Raw genomic sequence first — 20,056 nt, 5'->3', positions numbered from 1 at the left:
ATTCAAAGGGGGAAGCAAATGCCCTCACCTACCCCTCAAATGACGTCCCTACTGGCATTCTAAAAAATAATCTTAATTTAAAGAATATTGGGAAATATTGGTTCAAGATTAAATTGTTTTATTTTATTTAGCAACTATGTAGGTAAAATATTTGTGATTACAATTTTTGCTTTGTATATTGATTTTAAATGTAATATTTCTTCGGATAACAGCTCACCAAAATCATTGTTATATTTGTTTGTTAGTTTTTTACCTTTAACCACATGAAACTGAATGCATTATTTATTTATTTTGCTGCAATAAATCCAGTTGTCAAATTACCCACAATAAAATTTATAAATACATTAAATTTATATAATTAAACTAGCGCTGTTGTTGATTCTTCATTATTTCTCTGCTTCTTCCTTCTTCGTCGATCTCAAAATTCAGATCGAATGCCTATATTTACTACTACTGATTAACATTCGTTGAATATTTCCTCCATGCTTAATATTTTTTAAAGGTTCAAAAAGCAATGAAGTCAATAATAATTTGCAAATAATTTTGAACACAAACAGAGCCGCGTCAAAAAATGCAATCTGTGGCTTTGAATAATAATGTTTATCGTCGAAGTACTTCCTAGAAAGTGGGTGCTTTTGAAGGCAATGTTCCACTCCTTTTATTTTTAGTATGTATAAAAATAATCTAAAGGAACGTATACCTGAAATACGTCAGTACATACATCTCAATTTTTTTTTAATATATTCTTGCTATGATTTTTCCCCAGAGTCAGGCCCCTCAAGGAGAAAGGGCCCTGGGAATTTATCACGTCTCCCCTCCCCTCTCGGCTGGTCTAATCGAAGGCGTAATTTGATTTTGAATTAATATTATATATTTGAAAAAAGTCTTTCTTTTTTATCTTTCGTGTTCAATAATCAATTAGAGTGGCTTTATACTAGCCCACTATAAGATAGTTTCGTTAAATGGTTAAATATCGTTTTACAATTCATGTTTTATTTCACGAGTGCCGGCATTGGATTTTTCACATACTCGTTCGTTAGTTAACGTTTTGGCTTCTCAAAAATTAAAAAAAAAATTAAATTAATTGCAAACAATAATTCATTAATATATTCATATATTTGTAGCTCTTTTTCTTTCTTTCTCTCTCATGTGAGCGAGACGCATTATGACCATTTTTTGCTACCTTTTAAGAAGCTAAAATATCAACTAACCATAAGTACATATATGAAAAAATATTCAGTGTCGACGTAAACGATATTTAGCCTAGAAAGTTGCCTAACCAAATGTCTTACTGAAAAATTATGAAAAAAACGTAATTTACCAGTAAAGAAAAATTACGGTAAATTTGGACTCCCTCCACGAGACGTCACTGCGCGTGAGTGATCGATTCGTGACCAATTTTCGTTGTGAGCAATAGTCCGTTCACCACGATCGCACAATCGCGGCGGGAAACTGTTCGAAAGTTCGGTGCAGTCATCGCCGTCGCGGCGACCGCGCGTCGGATTGATAAGCCGGTCACGTGACGCGTTCGGAGGAGTAGGAGGAGGGACCGGTGTGTTCGGTTCGCGGCCGCTCCGCACTCCGCCGTCGACTGTTGCGCCGCGCCGCGCCCAGGCATGGCCCCTCGCCCCGAGGTACGTTCTCGTCTCCGCGTTACTTTCCGCAGTTGATCGCCGTCGGTCGGCGGACCTAGCCGCCCCTGTGCGTCGCTACCGCAACGCTGCGAGCGAACCCCGTCGTCCGCCATGGACACCGACAGAGGTGCGTCTTCTTCTCCGCATGCTCTCCTTCGCTCGCTCGCTCTCTTCCGCCCGAAATAACGCCCGCTCGAGCCCCGAAATAGCCCCGACCGACTATTTCGAACTTGCGTCGCTTTTCCCGCGGCAACTTTCCTCCCGGAACCGGGCCGTCAGTGAGCGCCCAGGCCGACCAACCTAGCGAATTCGACGCTTCGCCGCAAAACGGAAACTGGCTAATTCCGGCTCGGGCGTGTGCGTGTGCGCCTATTTATCAATCGCTCCGTGCATGAGTGTGTGTGTGTGCATATGTGTGTATATGTGTATGTTTGTGTGCGATTCGATGCTCACGCGCTAGCAAAAAATCAAAAATTTCATCTCCGAGAAGTGTGTCAAAATTATTCTAAACGCACGATGACTCACGCGCGTCGACGGAGATTCCCAAAATTATGCTCTTTGTGTCTATATGACGAACCGTCTGCATCGAACTGTCAAAATAAACTTAATTAGGGTGGCCAAAATTTAATACCTTCTTAACGGCTCCTCCCCTCTTTAAATATAAAAAAAGAAACAAATATTTTATAATAATACAAAAAACAAAAACTGAAATACCATTACTAAAGCATATATACACACGAGTCGGTAACTGTTAAGGGCTGTAAATATAGTTCAAAATTAACTAACAGTTAGATAATAACCCATTTTCTTCAATACATTTATAGACTTACTTCTATATATGAAACTCTCTCTCTTATATTATTAAAAATTAAATTATTTTATTTTAATAATATAAACAAAAGAACGTAAACTTATCATTACTAAATAGTAAACAAACGTTGGCGACCATCCTGTAAATTAGTACCAAGCATCCCTTCGCTCCTTGCCTACACGAAACACTTCTTCGGCTGTCGTCCCTCTCCTATTTCGGAACTCGAGGTACTGAATCTTCCTCCGTTTGATGGTTAAAAGGAATCATATCATATCCCTGGAATTTTCAACATACACCTATAAATATAGGACTGAAAATGTAGTAAAATGACACCGATTTTTCGACATATCTCAAAATCGATTTTTTTTTGTATTTTACTCTGCCATTTTCCATAATATTGGCGCATCGTGAAAATTTTGAAAAATTTACCCCTATTTTTTTTAATAATATAAACGTAAAATATCAATAATAAACATATATATATGAGTCGATAGCTTTTCAGGACTGCAAACATAGTAAAATGAGACCAATTTTGCAGCAGAGCGTGAATTTTTTTGATATTTCACTTTAAATGCAATTTTCCACAATTATTCACGCATCGTAAAAATTTGGAACATTTAATTCATAAAAAAGTCCTCACGGCAAAAACCGAATTTCTATGAATAGAAATATTTGAGTGTTACCTTCCTTTTAAATTATCAAAAATGAATTATTTTTTTTAATCTTTTAAACTTTATGTCTTATGTTTTGGGCTGCAAATATAATTTATCTTTAATCAGAATTAAAATGAGACCCATTTGAAGCGCAGCGCTAAATTTTTTAATACTTTACTTTAAACTACAATTTTATAAAATTCTTCAGGCATCGTGGAAACTTGAAATATTTTTTTTTAATATATAAATATTTATTTGTTTGTAGATATTTGAGTGCCGTTTCCCTTTTAAATTATGCTAAAATTTAAATTTCAGAGAAAATGACTTATTTCACTCTTATAGAAATTTTGTTTAAAAGTAAAATTGACTGATTTTATCTTTCACCTCGATTTTGCTTGCACAAAGTATGTTTCCTTTTTCAAAATGAATATAATTTACGAAATAGAATGCTCAAAATACGTTTCTCTAATCATTACTAAACATATTCAGTAACTTTTTAGGGCTGCAAATATAGTTATGATTTAATCTAAACTAAAATGAAATTTTTCAGAAAGAAAATGTTGAGGTACAATTCACGTAACGTGAAAATTTTAAATATGTTATTTAAAAAATCTTGTAAGTATCGTGTTTGATTATAAAAAGATAATTTTTCAGAATAAATATAATTTTACAAAAAAAATGTATCTTTTATAAAAAAAAATCGTTAGCTTTCTTATGAAACATGCTATTCTTAATTTAATAAATTGGTCAAACACTTTTAACCTTTTTAGTGCCAAGCGAATTTAGGCGGTGTATGCTAAGAATGCAAAATATAGATGATTTAATAAAAATATTTCTTTATTTTTTTTGTGTAAAACACTTTATTATAGAAAAAAATGAAATCTAGTTTTTACAAGTAAATACACAAAAAGTACAGAAAAAAATTATTTCATAATTTTACAAAACTAGAAACGGACACCCTCGTTCTAGCGGCATTCATGTCGTCATTTGTAAGCAGACACCGGCATTCAAATCGATAATAATTTTTACTGTCAAATTTAAAAAATCATACTAATAATAACGTTACATTGTAAAGCATATTTTCCTCTTTCAGGGCTGAAAGAGGAAAATATGCTTTACAATGTAACAAGATATGAGAGGAAAAAACTTTTGTTTTAATTTGTCACGAACTGCACTAAAATTTAACACAATCGTTTTGAGATAACCGATAAATAATCATACAGAAATGGTCCGTTCCATTTTCAACGCTCGCAGCATTCAATTTCTGCGTGTACAATTAACTGATCCATAAATAGAAGATTATAAAATTTTCATTCACAATTGTATGATGCGAGAGTTGACAGTGGTCGGTACATCATAAAGTTTATGTTAATCTTTTGTCTCACCCGTCTCAGTGACGAGTGAGCCATTTAACGTGTTTTCACGATAAGCAAATTCAAATATTAAAATTGTTTCACGTTACGAAAAAAGGCGAAACAAAAGTGGTTCTGAAATATTTATTTTGTCATTTTTTCTATCCTACTTTGGTTTTATGACAAAATTTACTCTTGACTGGATTTAAAATTGATATATTTTCATATATTCCATGGGTTTTATATCGGGTACAAATGCCACTATTTTAATTAGTATAAATCGTAAAAGGCGTCCTGGAGAGTTACAGTCTACTTGAACTGCTTAACGTGATTTTTTCTTGCTGTCTATATGACAATATAATAAAAAAAACTAAAACGCTGATATAAAATCAAATTCTAAAATTGTTAATGCTATTGAAAAAAATCGAGTTTAGCCCTTTCTTAGCAGTAAAAAGTCTTACGGGAAAAAGCCGTAAACATTGATTATTTTTTTCTGTATAAAATTGTGATTTTTTAGTTAATAAATTTAAAAAAATATTTTTTAATTTCTGTATAGCAGCGGCATGGTTTTTGTGTGTAAAAAAAACAATAGTATTTGTAGAAACTGCGTTGATTTTTTTTCAAAGTTGCTTTATGAGATTTTATTTATTGAGAAAATTCGTACTTTGAATTGAACGTGCAACTAAAAATTTCGATATTTTACTTATAAAATGACACAAACAATCCAAAATTCTATTTCGGTGCGGTTGACGAGTATACTCGTGTAAAATAAAAAAAAATCCATTTACTACAAAAACTCAAAATTTCAGTAAGAAGTAATAAAACGTCATTTAGTGATATGTTTATATTAACAATAAAACTGCTATGTATTTTATAAAAAAGTTAATGATTTTTAAAACTACCTGGTTAAGTAAAAAAATAACTTATACGCCATTTTTATATCTTCACAAATTTGTCAAAACGTACAAATTTCAATTTTGGCTAATTTAAAAGAGTCTAATGAAATCAAATTTGCCGCTGCATGACAAATTAAATAACAGTTTATAGGTAAAACTATTCAAATTTTCGTGTGTAAGTTTATCTCCGCGTATTTTTCCGGAAATGACAGTACAATAAAATACCCAAAAAAATTAGCTGCATATTCTGTGCACGTATTGCGTTGATATAACCGACTTACGTTGCGCAGCTGAATTTCTGGTAAATACGCGCTTATGATTAATGTTACCCAAATTTGTGAAGATAGATAGTGTGTAGATAATTAATAATTTAACGGACATTTTCTCTACAGAGCAAAAAAAATAATTTCACCTTGCGCGATAAAATAACCTTTTAGCTATATTTGCCAGTGGGTTTGAAAGGCTACCTTTTATTGGTTACATGTGTGTAGTAATGATTCAATTTATGTAACAATATATTTAAATATATATAGTTGCTCTTTATGTTTATGACGTTCTGTATCTAGAACTGCGTTAACTTTTAACTGCAGAAAACTTTTACCGATCTCAGTGATATTATGATTAAGTTACCGAATCGTCTCTGATATAGCTGGAAAATATTTATTTCAACAGCTCAACAGACCAGTTGTAAAAATCATTGACTAACAACAGATGAGCCCCGATGAATCTGGGAGATCGGAATTGTTGATTATCTTATATTAGGTGTTTTTAACTTTTCCTAAACTCACGGATTGAGTTCAATATAATCGTGATTATATGGTATCAAAAAATATAGAATAATGAGTTACAACAAAACATGCGTTAGCCCAATGCAATACAACGGGTTAACTGTCTGGGTTAAAGTCTGAGAATCTGTGGATGTCACCATGCAGCTGTGGTCGGCTTATTTTATTATAAATAAAAATTCGATTGCGGGAATTAAGCCACGTCTCTGGATCAGTTCAGCGCCTTGCGCTATTAATCTTATGACTGTATTAGACGATTTAGAAATAGACAAAAAAAGTATATATTTATGTTTCCGCAAACGTTGATCCAATATATGTATATAGCTGACAAACATTTGAAGACAAGCTAAAATATAAACATATTTTGATGAATTTGTGAATGATTTGAATAAACTTTTAAGCACCAGAAAGACGAATATTGTGTAAATGTCAACAACCAGTAAAGAATAATAAGTGGTGTTTAAATAATATTTTTATTTTTAAAATAGGTATGATATTAAAATATAAATACAAGTTTATTTTTTAATACATATAAGATATTCTCTATGAGCTGTATTAACTCATTAGAGAATTTTCAATACCAGATATGTACGACCTAGCTCGATTTTAATTATTCATCGCGATATTCATCCGTGAGATTAGGAAAATCTAGGTAAATCTGTGATGATCGATCAAAATTATAATTAAATAATAATCACTAATTCCGATCTTCTAGACACGATAGAAATTTAAAAGCACTGTGGTCCATATAGGATTCAAATATTCACATAAAATTCCTAAAGAAATATTGCTTCACAAATATATTAGTTTGGCTCTAGTTCTCCGTCACTTTTTTAAGAAAATAATTTTAATATTTATTTTTTGCGGCTACTTTCCTCCTGATATTTTTCTCAAAGAAAAATATGCTTACACGCTATACAGACTATTATTTTCTGTGATGTGCACCGAGTGTACATTATGTGAATATTTATAACTCGAATAAAATTTTCATATCAGAGGTTATTTCTCCTCGATACAATTACATATTAAATTATATACAATATATAAGTAATTATCAGAAGCGACAAAATAAATATTCTGACAACAGAATCAGGGAACAATTCACCAATGCAGTCAAAGTTACTAGTTGGAGTTTTTTGCTTAGCACGGAAGTGAAGTTTTCATAGATATTACTTCAATATTATTTATTTAAATAAATATTTAGTACGTTAATTTGATATTATTATAATGAATATTTCGTAATAATGTTTACATTTCAAAAATCACTCAATTTTTACATGTACACTGAGTGTACATCACCGGAGCGCGCAGATTTTTTTTGCACTGTAAGGAGAAATTAAATGGCAATACTAATTTATTAGAAAAATATAATTTTTTTTGTATGATAATTCTTATATAATAGCCGTTTATGAGTAAAATAACCCCAATGCTGATTGCGGAAAAAGTTAGTTTAAAAGACCCTTGTTTTTTTTTTTTTGTGAAGTTGCTTATTCAATATATTTTTTGATAATATTGTTTACGTAACATAAAACTTTCTCTTATATATAAGATCGTGAACATTAATGACAAAAATGACCTTTGATAGAGATTAAGCGTTCTGATTTCTCGATGATTTTTATTTCTTTATAAATGAGAATTCTCTTCTTCACTTCTCAAATTTCTCGAGAAACTTTGAAGAATGAAAAATGTATGTAATACAGTAAAGTATTACAGATTCATTATTACATATTATTCTTAAAATTACTCTTTGAAAACCCATGCCATCTAAAGTAGAATCAAACATCCTCGTTCTTTTTTTATTAAAAAAATTCGGCTGTGGAAAAATTATTCTTGTTTTGTGTTCATGTTGGTTTAATTGATTTTTAATTAATTTGGCACTGTAAATTATTAGTGCTCCTGCCCGTCAATTTAAATATTTTGAATTCTTTCTCCGGTAATCCGTAATCCGTGATGCTGGTTTTTTTACACTACTCTCAGAGGCTGAAAAAAAGCTTTCTCTAATTGTTGTGCCAATGGTAAATTTTCAATTTCTTCAATGGATTCTAATGATTTAATGGAGTCACGAGGGTCCTGCATTAAATAATCTGCGAATAATTTCTTTCCCAATCTAGTTGAAGAATAACTAAATAAATCATTATTTTTTTTGACTGGTGCTAGATTCTGTATTTTGCAAATATTTAATTAATGACATCAATGTCTGGTTTCTTCGAGTATGTACTTTCTCTTTAATTGTCCGTTGAAATTTCAAGCTTAGCTCAGAATTGATATTTTCCAAATGTTTTAACAAAAAAATTAAGGCCCATTCGTCTGTCAATAATAATCGTAACAGCTGTTGCTACTTTACAAAAACAACAAAGATTTTGGATTATCGATTATCATGCATAATTTATTCTTAATGAGAAGGTTCTTAGATCACCAAAGCATAGATAAATCCGCCGGCTGTTTAGAGTTATAGAAAATCGCAAAAAATTGTTAGTCATTCAAAAACTTTCGATTTTCCGAGAATATGTGCATATTTTTAAACATCTGGCACAAACACCTTCGGAAAAGTTTCTTATCTGAGTGTCTTCTTTTATTGTAAAAATAAGGCGAATTCGAGTGTTAAAAATTTGTAAACATTTTTTTGACATACCCAGACCCTTATTAAAACCTTCCAAGAAGAATGTATATTAAGCGTGAACTCGCCTTTAATTATGCAGCGTTATAAAAAGGGCAGTGATTATAAACTATTTAAAAATATTCGTACAAATTTAATTTTATATAATAAAAAATACTTTATAAAATTTCTCGAGAAATGAGAATGCTCGATTTGACATTTTTCTCGATAAGAAACACTAGTAGCGATTGACCCTTTAATGATAATAATTAGTAGAATGTAGTATAGTAGATTCTAAAATGTTTTTCTCAATTTCCCGAAGTTCGTTTTCACCTATTTTTGTATGTATTACGTCCAATCCTTTCACATTGTCTATCAATTTAATAGACAATGCGAAAGGATTGGATTATAAACATGGAAAAAATAGGTGAAAATGAACTTCGGGAAATTGAGAAAAATATTTTTTATAGTGTTATATAAAAATGTTTTGAATTCATTGATATATGTCCTTGTAATATTTTTTAAGAACAATAAAATACATAAAAAAATGTGATTGATCGCGCAGCGAGATTTTTCTTAACTTTTTTTTTTTACAAAAAATGAATATTCGTGATTGTGTTTCGTTTTAATTTTTGTAATCTTGATATAAACATCTTTACGCCTTCTAATAATAAAAAGTTTCTGTCCTATATCATATAATTTATGGTTAAAAACACATATTTTTAATCCAGTCTTATTCTCTAACATTTATTTAAAATTTGTAATACATACATATTTCTATATTATGTATATATATGTATATTCGAAATTGAATCGATACATTGGTATGTCATACCATTAATTTAAATAAATTTCATAAAATATATGAGTAGATTTGATATCATTACTCATTTCTTAAATATTAATTAAAACCGTGTTTTTTTCTCAATTACTTTCTTTTATAAATAAAATAATTAATGCATGTTTTGAGACATTTTATCGCGTTTTTTTACTTCAAAAACAAATTAACGACATCGATATAATTTTCAATGACAAATTGAACCTCAATGATCATTTCCGTTGAGGATTGTCATTCTACAATATCGAAAAAATTTCTTCCGTTTCTAATATTCAGTTCTAGATTATTTAGTGGAGTGTTTTACTGAGACTTGGTCGACAATAGCCGCAACTGAAAATAATAGCGTCTTTGATTGTGTGCCAAATTTTTGTTCCTGTTGTTTCGCCTTTTGACCCGGTTCGCTTATCGTTATTAAGAAAGCTTTCACGTTTGTCTTTTCAGTTCATATATCTAACTTCGAATCGATCAAAATAAAAGAAAAGTTATGATGAGATTAATCACCTAAATAATATTACTAATTCTTACGCTATTATGCAATTACAATTTTATAATTTATATCAAAAATACGAAGTTTTATGTTTGAGATATTTTTAAATTGCAGTTGAATAGTTATGTAATGTTTTTAATAGTAAATAAAAGCTTTTAAATAACTTCTTAGATAGAAAAGAACAATATTTCATTAGAAAATTCTATTGGTAATTTGACGAAGGATATACATAAAAAAAAAACATTAAACGCAATTTATAAATTTGCCAAAATGACCGAGACCTTATCGTAATCAATTACTTACCGATTTCTCTTTTATGGCCTAACCTAGTTGACTCAGGCGGTGTATGGTTAATATCATCTCCGTCAGGTTTTCCCGATTGCCCAAAAAAGTAGTATTTCAAAAACCCACAGCGATAAGCAGTAGGCGCAAAATTCCCGAAACTTACTGCCTTATAAATATGCTAATCGTTATCATTCTTCTGAATGATCTTTATATTCAATAATCGAATGGATGAGTAATGAGGAAATTTACTAAACAATACGATTAGAATTGATTAGACAGAACTAGAGATTAATTCATAGTTGTAGTTGTAAGAATGCTATATGCGTCTATTCTTCCACGTATACTGCATTCGTAGCTATTCATACATATTATACATAAGACACCTTCTATTATACCTTCGAATGCGACATAATAGATAGACGGTACCTCCTCGAAAACACTTAAAATTCAATTATAGCATCCGTAATAGCTTAAAACGCAACGTTTTGTTTTGCTGAGATTGATTTGAATTTATGTTATGATTACGAATCTCTATTTAAAGGAAGGTCAGTCGCTACTGCTAAAATGCGACAAGTTGCCCATGAGGTCGGAGGACCTTGATGTTGACCGGTTTGATTCCAATACTTTGTTATATAGGAAATCGTCAACGACGAGTTTCCACGTTGAAACTTTTAACTAAACTTCGAGTTTTCGTGGAAAGCGTTCGCCTTGAGACGGGGATAAAAACGGGAATCAAGTTTCAACGGAGAATCGCTTGGGCCGATGGGCCGTCGGCCAACAAACGAAACGGTCATCATACTCGAAAATATATTCGACTGACCCGGCATTTACATACATCATGAAATGGGGCAAACACTTTTTTTTATTTATAAAAAGGCTAAGGGATAGCTTAGTTGTTACGATAGCGAAATCGCGCTAATAATAGTCCGGTCGCTACCAGCCTCAATTATTTAAAAAATATTTTACCCATATTTTTGTCGAAATGAGTTATATACTATCTACTAAACCCGGGGATTTAGTCACCAGTGACCTAAAAAGTAATATACACAGTTTAACAATTTTATTGATTAGAATATGTTTTTTATGTGGATAAACGATAGACGATAGTGTATTTTATTGCTATTATAAATTCGATTTTGTGCGTGCTCTTAAATATTAGTGTAGTATACCATCACTATATATTTAATGGTACAAGTCGTCGACTAAAACCTGAAAGACATTGATTCAAATCCCAATTGAAAGTTAGCGTTTTTCAACTTTTATTATAATCGAAATTAATGATTGTTATATATTTTTTATTTTTAATAAAAAGTACTATTGTTATAAATATCGCGAAACTACGTATATGTCAGTTAACATGGACTTTACAATTAATATATTAAATAATTGCAAAAAGGGCCTAATATAATAAATCAAATTCTGAAATAGTTATAAGACTATAGAAAAAAAATCCACTTAGTAGTAGTAGGCGCGTATGGTGAGATACATTCCCTTTCGCTCGCTCGCGTGTTAAGTGACGAGAGTGAGTGAGAAGAGGTGGGCGTGCGGAACGCATGTAACGCACACCCTTATCTCTCACTCACTCTCGTCACTTAACATGCGAACGAGCGAAAAGGTATGTGTATCTCACCGTACGTGCTTGAGTAGTAGTAGTAATGAGTATTGAGAGTTACCACTATAGTTTGCTTTACAGCAGTTAAGAATAAATACTACAGTATCAGTCCTTTTTCAATCCACATTTAGTCAAATCTGATTTTGAAAACCATACCCCAAAAATACTAAAAGACACTTACTTACTTTTTTTTAAATATAACTGATATAAAATATGCATAGAGCCCTTGAGTCACACGAGAACAAATGTTATATATTATACATATATACACAAATAAAAAATGTAAAGATTCGCGATCGTGCCTATTCCAAAAGATTATTATTTTATCTGCGTGTTTATTTTCGATTGATATTTTACGTTTTTCGTTAAGATTTCATTTCAGTATAAATGTACTCATAGTTTGTTTACAAATCGATCTTGAAATAAATAAGCACCGAGCATGCATGCAGAGTTGTGAATATCGAGAGTTACAGACAAAAATAGATTCGACGCGAAACCAGATTCGCTCCAGCTGCCCTCTATTGAAATCTGTACCTTTCGACTCCTGAATATATCACTAAAATAAAATCCTAATATATCAAAGTAGATAATGCACTAATTTGATTATTATTTATTACCATTCCAAAAAGCATGACTTAAAAAAAGTATTATTTTAATGATAGATATTGACATATTCTATAATTATATTATTAATCGCAGTAGACGTTGATTGGTTGTTTGGTTTATCTATGTTTAATATAAATACACGATTAATTCTTTAATCACTAAATAAGCGCGACAGATTTCGAGAGAGTCATACAGCTCAAAAATTAATATCAAACATAACATTTAAATAAATAATTATTGTTGCATTCTATACTTATTAGATAAAAACAATATCAAATTTAATATAGCATTTTGAAATGGATCTCTCGAGATTTGTGCAACACCCTAATTCCAAAAAATAAATATGATTTATAAAATTTTAGAGGAAGATTTACTTGGCGGCGGTGTAAACAATGAAGATATCGGTCAACCGTCAAATATCCATATTAGTGATGTCAGTAAGTGATAATACAACTTTAGGTTAATTTTATATTATTAGTTCAATCGATTTTAATCAATCTAATCACTTTTATCTTCAATAAAACTTTATAATGGCAATCTGCTATTTATTTTACGAAATTATACTTTAGAAAATCTGTAAGGTTTTTTTTTATTTAGACTTACCGGTTGTTTTCATTATTATTATTTAAATGAAAAATGCCCAATATCATAATTCTGAAAAAAAAACAATTTTCAGTTGCTGCCATACAAAACACCGATCCATCTTTCGAAGCCAACGTGCAGCTGTGCGGAGAGGACATGTTCGGCGGAGTCAGTTCGATGCCGGGCCCCGTTAATCCACCGATGCAAGCGCAACCAATTCAATCTCGACGTAGAGTTGCGCACGTGAAAGTTGTAGAACAACCTGCATCGAAATCGCTCAGGTAAAGATGCAGCATTCACAAGCAAAAGATTTATATTTAATGAAGAATCTCTAATTTTCAGGTTTCGATATGAATGCGAAGGAAGATCAGCCGGGTCTATACCTGGAATTCACAGTACTCCAGAAAACAAAACATATCCTACTATAGAAATCGTCGGTTATAAAGGTAGAGCCGTAGTAGTCGTATCTTGCGTGACTAAAGATCCGCCCTACAGGTACTATTCAGATAATATGAGATTTTTCGCATAAGATATTTATTAATGACATGATAAATTTTTAGACCTCACCCTCATAATTTAGTCGGAAAGGATGGTTGTAAAAAAGGCGTTTGTACGGTAGAAATTAGTTCTGAAAGTATGTGCGTTTCGTTTAGTAATCTCGGTATACAATGCGTTAAAAAGAAGGACATTGACGAAGCGTTACGCGTGCGTGAAGAAATTAGAGTAGATCCTTTCAAAAGTAAGTTTGAACACATAGAGTTTAAATATATATTTTTATGGCGTTCATTAAAAAAATTACGTTTCAGCTGGATTTACTCATCGAACACAACCAACTAGTATAGATCTCAACGCGGTCAGATTATGTTTCCAAGTCTTTCTAGAGGGTCCCGAAAAAGGAAGGTTCACTCATCCATTGACGCCTGTCGTCTCGGACGTAATATTCGACAAAAAAGCTATGAGCGATTTAGTAATATGTAAAATGAGTCATTGTTCGGCGCCAGCGGCCGGAGGGCACGAAATTATTTTACTGTGCGAAAAGGTAAATCAACACAGATAAATCGTATTCAGATAAAAGGAATATAATTAACGATAAATTTCTTTATCGACAGGTTGCCAAAGAAGATATAAGTATTAGATTTTACGAAGAGAAGGATGGAAATGTCGTTTGGGAAGGTTGGGGAGATTTCCAGCATGCCAACGTTCACAAACAAGTCGCCATCACTTTCAGATCGCCCAGATACGACGACTATCTCAAAATCAATCAATCCGTAAAGGTATCGTCGATTTCTTTACTTATTCCGATGTAAATAATAAACGTCTTATAAGTCGTTAATTTCTTTTAGGTTTACATCCAATTGAAAAGACCGTCCGACGGGGCCACTAGCGAACCGTTACCTTTCGAATTACGAGCGTTAATGAACTCAGGTAGGACAAGTTTCTTGACGCATCGCCGCAAGACAGATTATAGCCTCATAAAACAGATATTGGCGTCCGAGCCGACTCAAAAGTCCAAACAGATTCATAACGATCAGGTGAACGATTCCAATTCCCTATCGTCGATCATCATCGACGGTAACAATAACAGTGACGACGTTACGACAGGACCAGTCCGCAACAATCCGAATGACGTTTTCACCGTCGACTTGACCACTCCGACTGACGAAACGAACAAAACGAACGACATACGTTCCCAAACCGAACGCAAGACTGTGAATCACGACGGAAACTTGAACGATCTCTTAAATCAGGTGGCGGAATTGGACCAAATTTATTCAGATAATCAAACTAGACTAAACAACATGGAGATTTTAAACGACAACGTACCAGATAAGAGCATGGAAGTGGAAGATTTCGACGAACGTAACACGTATTCTAGCTTACAGCTGGCGTTTAAAAATCCAGTGCCTATTGCAATACCGGATCTCTCTTACGAAGACGTCATCACGCAAAAAGGGCCCATCATCGAATTGACGCCCCTGAAGCGCGATACAGAAGAGAAGCTCCCTCCCTTGCCGCCGAAACGAATAAAAAAAGCTCCCTCTATAGAAGTTTTGCGTCCGAGAGCTCAAACCGTATCGACGCCGCCTATCGAACATTCTCCAAAGTTCGAACGCACTAATAATTCGATGCTCTCTAACGACCGCGTTCATAAAACCACCGTAACTCGCTCCGTCGATCGTCTATCGGCGAACTTACCCGCGATTCCACCTAAGAAAAAGTCGTTTTTATCGCGCATTTTTAATCGAAAGCAAAAAGAAAAATCGCCTCCTCGCGCCGACGGAAAACTTAACAATAAATCTGTCGGTAGAAGCGCTAGCAGCGTCTCCGGCCAACGTCCCGCCAGATTTAAACAGGAAACGACTCGCACTTCTCTCAAAGGCTCCACTGGCAACCTGTCTTTGGGGACTTCGTTACGTTACACCGATAGCATAACGCACATTTCTTTGCACGGCGACGACAATCATAACTCGTCCGTCTCCTTAAACAACAACAATAACAATCATCTAATGCCGTTACTTCCCACTAGTAAAGACACTATTCTAGTCGCCGAAAACGTCCTCGCGATAGACGCGTCCGCTCTCAAAAAATTACAAGACAACCTAGACCTCACGGAGGCGGAGCATTACGCTTTATACATGGCGCTAGCTCCTCACGCGACGGCTTCTGAATTCGACGAACTCAGCTGTTACTATTCCCCAGTCGAGGGAGGGAAGCTTCCCCTGACCGCGCAACCCAGTCGCAACACTGAAATTTAATTTACTCTTAGCGGTGAATTTGTATTCTGTTTACTCGTTTTATTAATCAGAAACGTTTGTTGCAAATAGATGAATTAAGGCGTAAGCAGCCCAAGTTGTGCGGAGATACGAACTTACGTCACCTTAGGGATTTGCCACCGCCGCTTCGGGACGCAGCCAGTAAGTCGACGATCCAGAATGGATCGATACTCCGTCCTTTATATATTTCTATGCAAAGCTCACTTCAATATCGCAACGGATCTATCGTCGCCGGGCTCAATCTCATCATTAATCTAATCATCGTCGAACGATTAACTCATTTCGTGCAATATATTCTATGGTGCTGGTGTCGTTTTATATGTTTATACAGTTTTTTATATGTATATTTACAAGTGTATAGCGTATATGTCTTATATTTGCGTATTCTAGTCGCATAAGGCCTAGTCAATGTTTTCACTCATCGTAATCTTAAGGATATGAAATGTTGTATGTGTATTTCGAAAGTTTATTAAGTTGTCTTCTGAAGACGATTTCTGTTGAACTATATTATGAAGAAGTTAGTTAATTTTTTGCTTGATATAATAAAATAAATATCTTTAAAATGAAAAGAGTTTTTTAGACCTGACCTATTTTCGGAAGACTAGAATTTATCATCAAGGTATGAACCTCTGATTTACGTTAGTTAGTTTTTGTGTTTTAGTTTTGCATACATTTAAAAATTCGTGTCACATTTTTGCAGTATTTTTACATAAAAAAATCTAATTTTGTTTTATAAAGCCTAAAAACATATGCTTTTAACATGCTTATTTTAATACATTTACTAACAATATTATGCATGTATTTACTTACATTATTTATTTTTATGTGTGGGTGTTTTTTTTAATTATTGCACGAGTGTTTTCTAGTCGTTGGTTATCAAAATATTATTAATACACAGCATCTTAAAAAAAAATACTTTTTGCACAAATTGCTTACATAAAATATAATTTAATTTTTCTTTCTCAGAAATCTGCATGATTTAAAAGTCAAAAGCTGTATTACTCATATTGCAAATCAACGACTATCAATCGGTTATTTTGAGTTTTTCTTGTGCATATAGTCAGATTCCAGTAACATATCAAATAAAAGCGTTGGTGATCAAATAAAGGTTACTCGAATCTGAGTATAGTATAGACTTCACGACTTCAGTTTTTTATTGCCCGATTGTATTAATGATAAATCTCTGCATAGGTATGGATCCTCTGGCGCAAATTCACCCCTCGGCTCACTTGACGATCGGAATGAATGTGTTCAATATTTTACCTCCAGAAACAGTTAAATTAGAACCAATGGGTAAGAAAATAGATTCTGGTGTGAGAGCAATCTTCGCATGACATTAATTTTCAATTTTTACAATTCAGATCGAGCTTCCACGTCTTACGGAAACCGAGCGAATTTCGGAGATGCGTACCGAACTGTGCAGGGTACGCCTTCTCCGCAGCCCTCGTACTTAGTCCCGTCTCCGTCCTCAGACTACGGAACCGAGAACTGGGCGAGAAACCCGATCGGCATCTACTCAAACGCGCCGCAAGCGATACCCGTTCAGCTCAACATCGAGCACAACACTATGGGAGACCTGTTCAACATGGACGCTACCCTGCCGAATTTGAACTCGGCTGAGCTTAATAACATTATCGACGACTCATTTCAGCCGAGTTTGTATCCGAACCCAGAGGGTAGAATTGACCTCGAACATGAGGTCTTGACGGACAGCTTCTCTGGACTGAGGACGAGCCCTTACGACATATAGCGAGACATTCATTTTATCAGCAGTTTGTTTTCGTCAAATAAAAAGTGATATACTTCCGATTATGGAACATTTCTATAAAAATTTAAATACAAGTGTCCTAATTTTGGGGGGGTGGGTGAAGAAATTGACTATAACCCTTCAAAAATTGAAGATAACTGTACATCAGCACTTCCAGTTTATAGTAATTTCTAAAATACTTTGGCTGAGAAACTCGCATTGAGACGGACATCGAGTCTCTTACTCGATTGAACGGCGCAATGTTTGGAGAGATTGCAACTGACAGTGATTTGACGGACTTTTTCACTCGCTCGACAAAATTTTGTAAATATTTTTTCGTGAGAAATTGTAAATATTTAATGTAAAGAATTTTTATATAGTTAAGTGAAAAAATAAACGCTTTTTGATTCACAATGCAGCGGAGTTCAAAGTGAGCGACATCTCGCTCGTGATTAACACTACTGTAGTATGATAGGTAATTTATTATACGATTTGACTGGGATTCAAGGTGAAAATCAAAGCCATTGCCGATTTGTAATTTAATATGGATGACATACGGTGTATTTTGACCACTCTCGCGATGACATACGGTGTATTTTGACCACTCTCGCGAAGTCATAACATTTAAGTATTTAACATATTTAGGCTGTTCGCAACTTCAAAAATTACGTAATTTTGTAGATGTGTAAAAAAAACATTGTAACACCTGATCATTCATTCCAGTATTCCAGATAAAAAAAATTGAGCAATATTGAAAAAGACAATTTCTATCATTTAGTACCAAAAAAACTCGAGGCCTTAAAAATTTATACTATTAAAATATTTATATAACAATGGAACAATCAATAAAATATTACATATCTTTTATTGATTTTTGGAAAATTTAGAATTTGGAAGATTTAAAATTAGAGATCGAAACAAATGTAGAAAAAAACATTTAGAAACGTAGATCAGATTTCCTGAAAATTGTAAATTACGTAGCTCTCTATTAATGTGATTTGATTGTATACGCAATTTTAATTATTTTTTCATAAATTAATAATATAATTTTTTCCTGTGTGGCAAAGTAAAGCGCATCTCTTAAATGAAACATCAAACTTTTAAAAAAAATTGCCAAGCAAACAAATGAGTAAATTTTGTAGTTTTATTACTACACGACAGTAATCTGCATCATCTATATTCCATATTATTGATTTACTTTCATATGTAGCACTATGCATTATTTGGTTTGGCTTATACATATTTGTTTGTGTATGAAACACATGGCATAATAAAGGTTTTAAGACAGTATTAACAGGTATTGGCAAAAACGTCATACAAAGTAAAAAAATATAATTCAACACCTAGTTCAAGAAAAGCATAATTTATGCGACTCGTGACAAAGTATTGTTAGAGGCCAAAATAGTTTTGCAGAAGCAGTAGTAGTGCAACCCCTATTTCCAAAAACTTCTTTAGAAGCAGAACGAGATTTCAGAACGTATGTAGTTTACACTTTATCTTATTAATGATGATTTGAAACAAGGATATCATATGTGACTGGGTGCTACTGAACAGGTAATTATCTTGAGAGATGTATCCATTTAAATAAATACTTATTGTTTGTGCATTTATGTAAAGTAAATCTTCGGAAAAGGATTCGTTGCAGTTATTCACTGTTCTGACCAATGCTCGCTAGCAACTAATCTGACCAACAGTACTGCACAAATAATTCGTTCTACGGTACAATTATTTTATATATTGCACGTTTAAATTGTCCTCTTGTGAGAATTATACTCACCGATGGTTAACTTATCGCAAAAGCAATGAAACTTGTAAATACATGTGTAAGAAAAATTCATCTGAAGAAGAAATCCCTCACTTTAAGGCCACTATCTCACAGCGATGTAGCCAGCAGCGTCTCCAGACGCAATGTATATAATTGTATGGCGTGTATCTGACCTGGTAACGGTTTGGCGACGTCGCCAAGTCCATGTCGTCCATACATTGCGTTTGGAAACGCTATTGGCTACATCGTTGTGACGTCCCAGTGAGATAGCAGCCTAAGAGTTCAATTAACCTCAATGCAATTTACGACGAATGTATCACTATTAAATATTTATATATTATAGTATCGATTACTATTTAAACAATGGACTACTAAATTCGTTGAACATGGCAAAGCACAACTAATCGAAAGTGACTAAATTATCAAGCAATTTCGTTTATAAAATATTGGTTAAACTAAGCATGAACTTTCTTAAAAAATTTAAGACGAAATAGTTTTAGATACAATTTTAAATATCGATACTATTTCACATGTTCTTTACTATGAAAACCCTTTTTTTTATTATGTAATTCTTTTGCCTATCGGGGCAAATTAATAACTTACGTATAATACAAGAATAGACTGCTAATTGAA

At 33.1% G+C, this 20,056-nt stretch overlaps 2 protein-coding genes across 7 annotated transcripts in view; one reads left to right on the top strand and one right to left on the bottom strand.

Moving 5' to 3' along the window:
* The window catches only part of LOC148228391 (uncharacterized), a 41,634-nt gene that overhangs the window by 17,724 nt on the left and 3,854 nt on the right, over nucleotides 1-20,056 (bottom strand). Inside the window, exon 1 of one of the 3 annotated variants that reach the window (XM_088200481.1) lies at nucleotides 1,322-1,593. The exons of the other annotated variants lie outside the window; for them this stretch is intronic. The gene's annotated coding sequence lies outside the window, so the exon portion shown is untranslated. Of the gene's footprint in view, nucleotides 1-1,321; nucleotides 1,594-20,056 lie in introns of those variants that run through there. 3 annotated transcript variants of the gene reach the window in all.
* LOC148228393 (embryonic polarity protein dorsal-like) lies at nucleotides 1,579-18,072 on the top strand. 4 transcript variants are annotated; one of them, XM_088200472.1, is made up of 11 exons: nucleotides 1,579-1,634; nucleotides 12,918-12,992; nucleotides 13,232-13,418; nucleotides 13,480-13,632; nucleotides 13,698-13,876; nucleotides 13,944-14,176; nucleotides 14,247-14,411; nucleotides 14,481-14,562; nucleotides 15,963-16,052; nucleotides 17,103-17,204; nucleotides 17,273-18,072. In XM_088200472.1, exons 3-11 carry the CDS (start codon nucleotides 13,294-13,296, stop codon nucleotides 17,659-17,661), a joined length of 1,518 nt encoding a protein of 505 aa, XP_088056598.1. In that variant the 5' UTR covers nucleotides 1,579-1,634; nucleotides 12,918-12,992; nucleotides 13,232-13,293; the 3' UTR covers nucleotides 17,662-18,072. The 4 variants fall into 4 exon arrangements, with proteins under 4 accessions (XP_088056598.1, XP_088056597.1, XP_088056596.1 ...); XM_088200471.1 differs by having other exon boundaries at nucleotides 1,579-1,761; XM_088200470.1 differs by having other exon boundaries at nucleotides 14,481-16,052.

Source organism: Plectrocnemia conspersa, unplaced genomic scaffold (assembly GCF_051122295.1).
Source record: "Plectrocnemia conspersa isolate PC_06_02 unplaced genomic scaffold, ASM5112229v1 ptg000012l, whole genome shotgun sequence".
Lineage (NCBI taxonomy): Eukaryota > Metazoa > Arthropoda > Insecta > Trichoptera > Polycentropodidae > Plectrocnemia > Plectrocnemia conspersa.
Note: the sequence above shows the minus strand (reverse complement) of the source record. Positions and strands in the feature narration are given on the sequence as shown.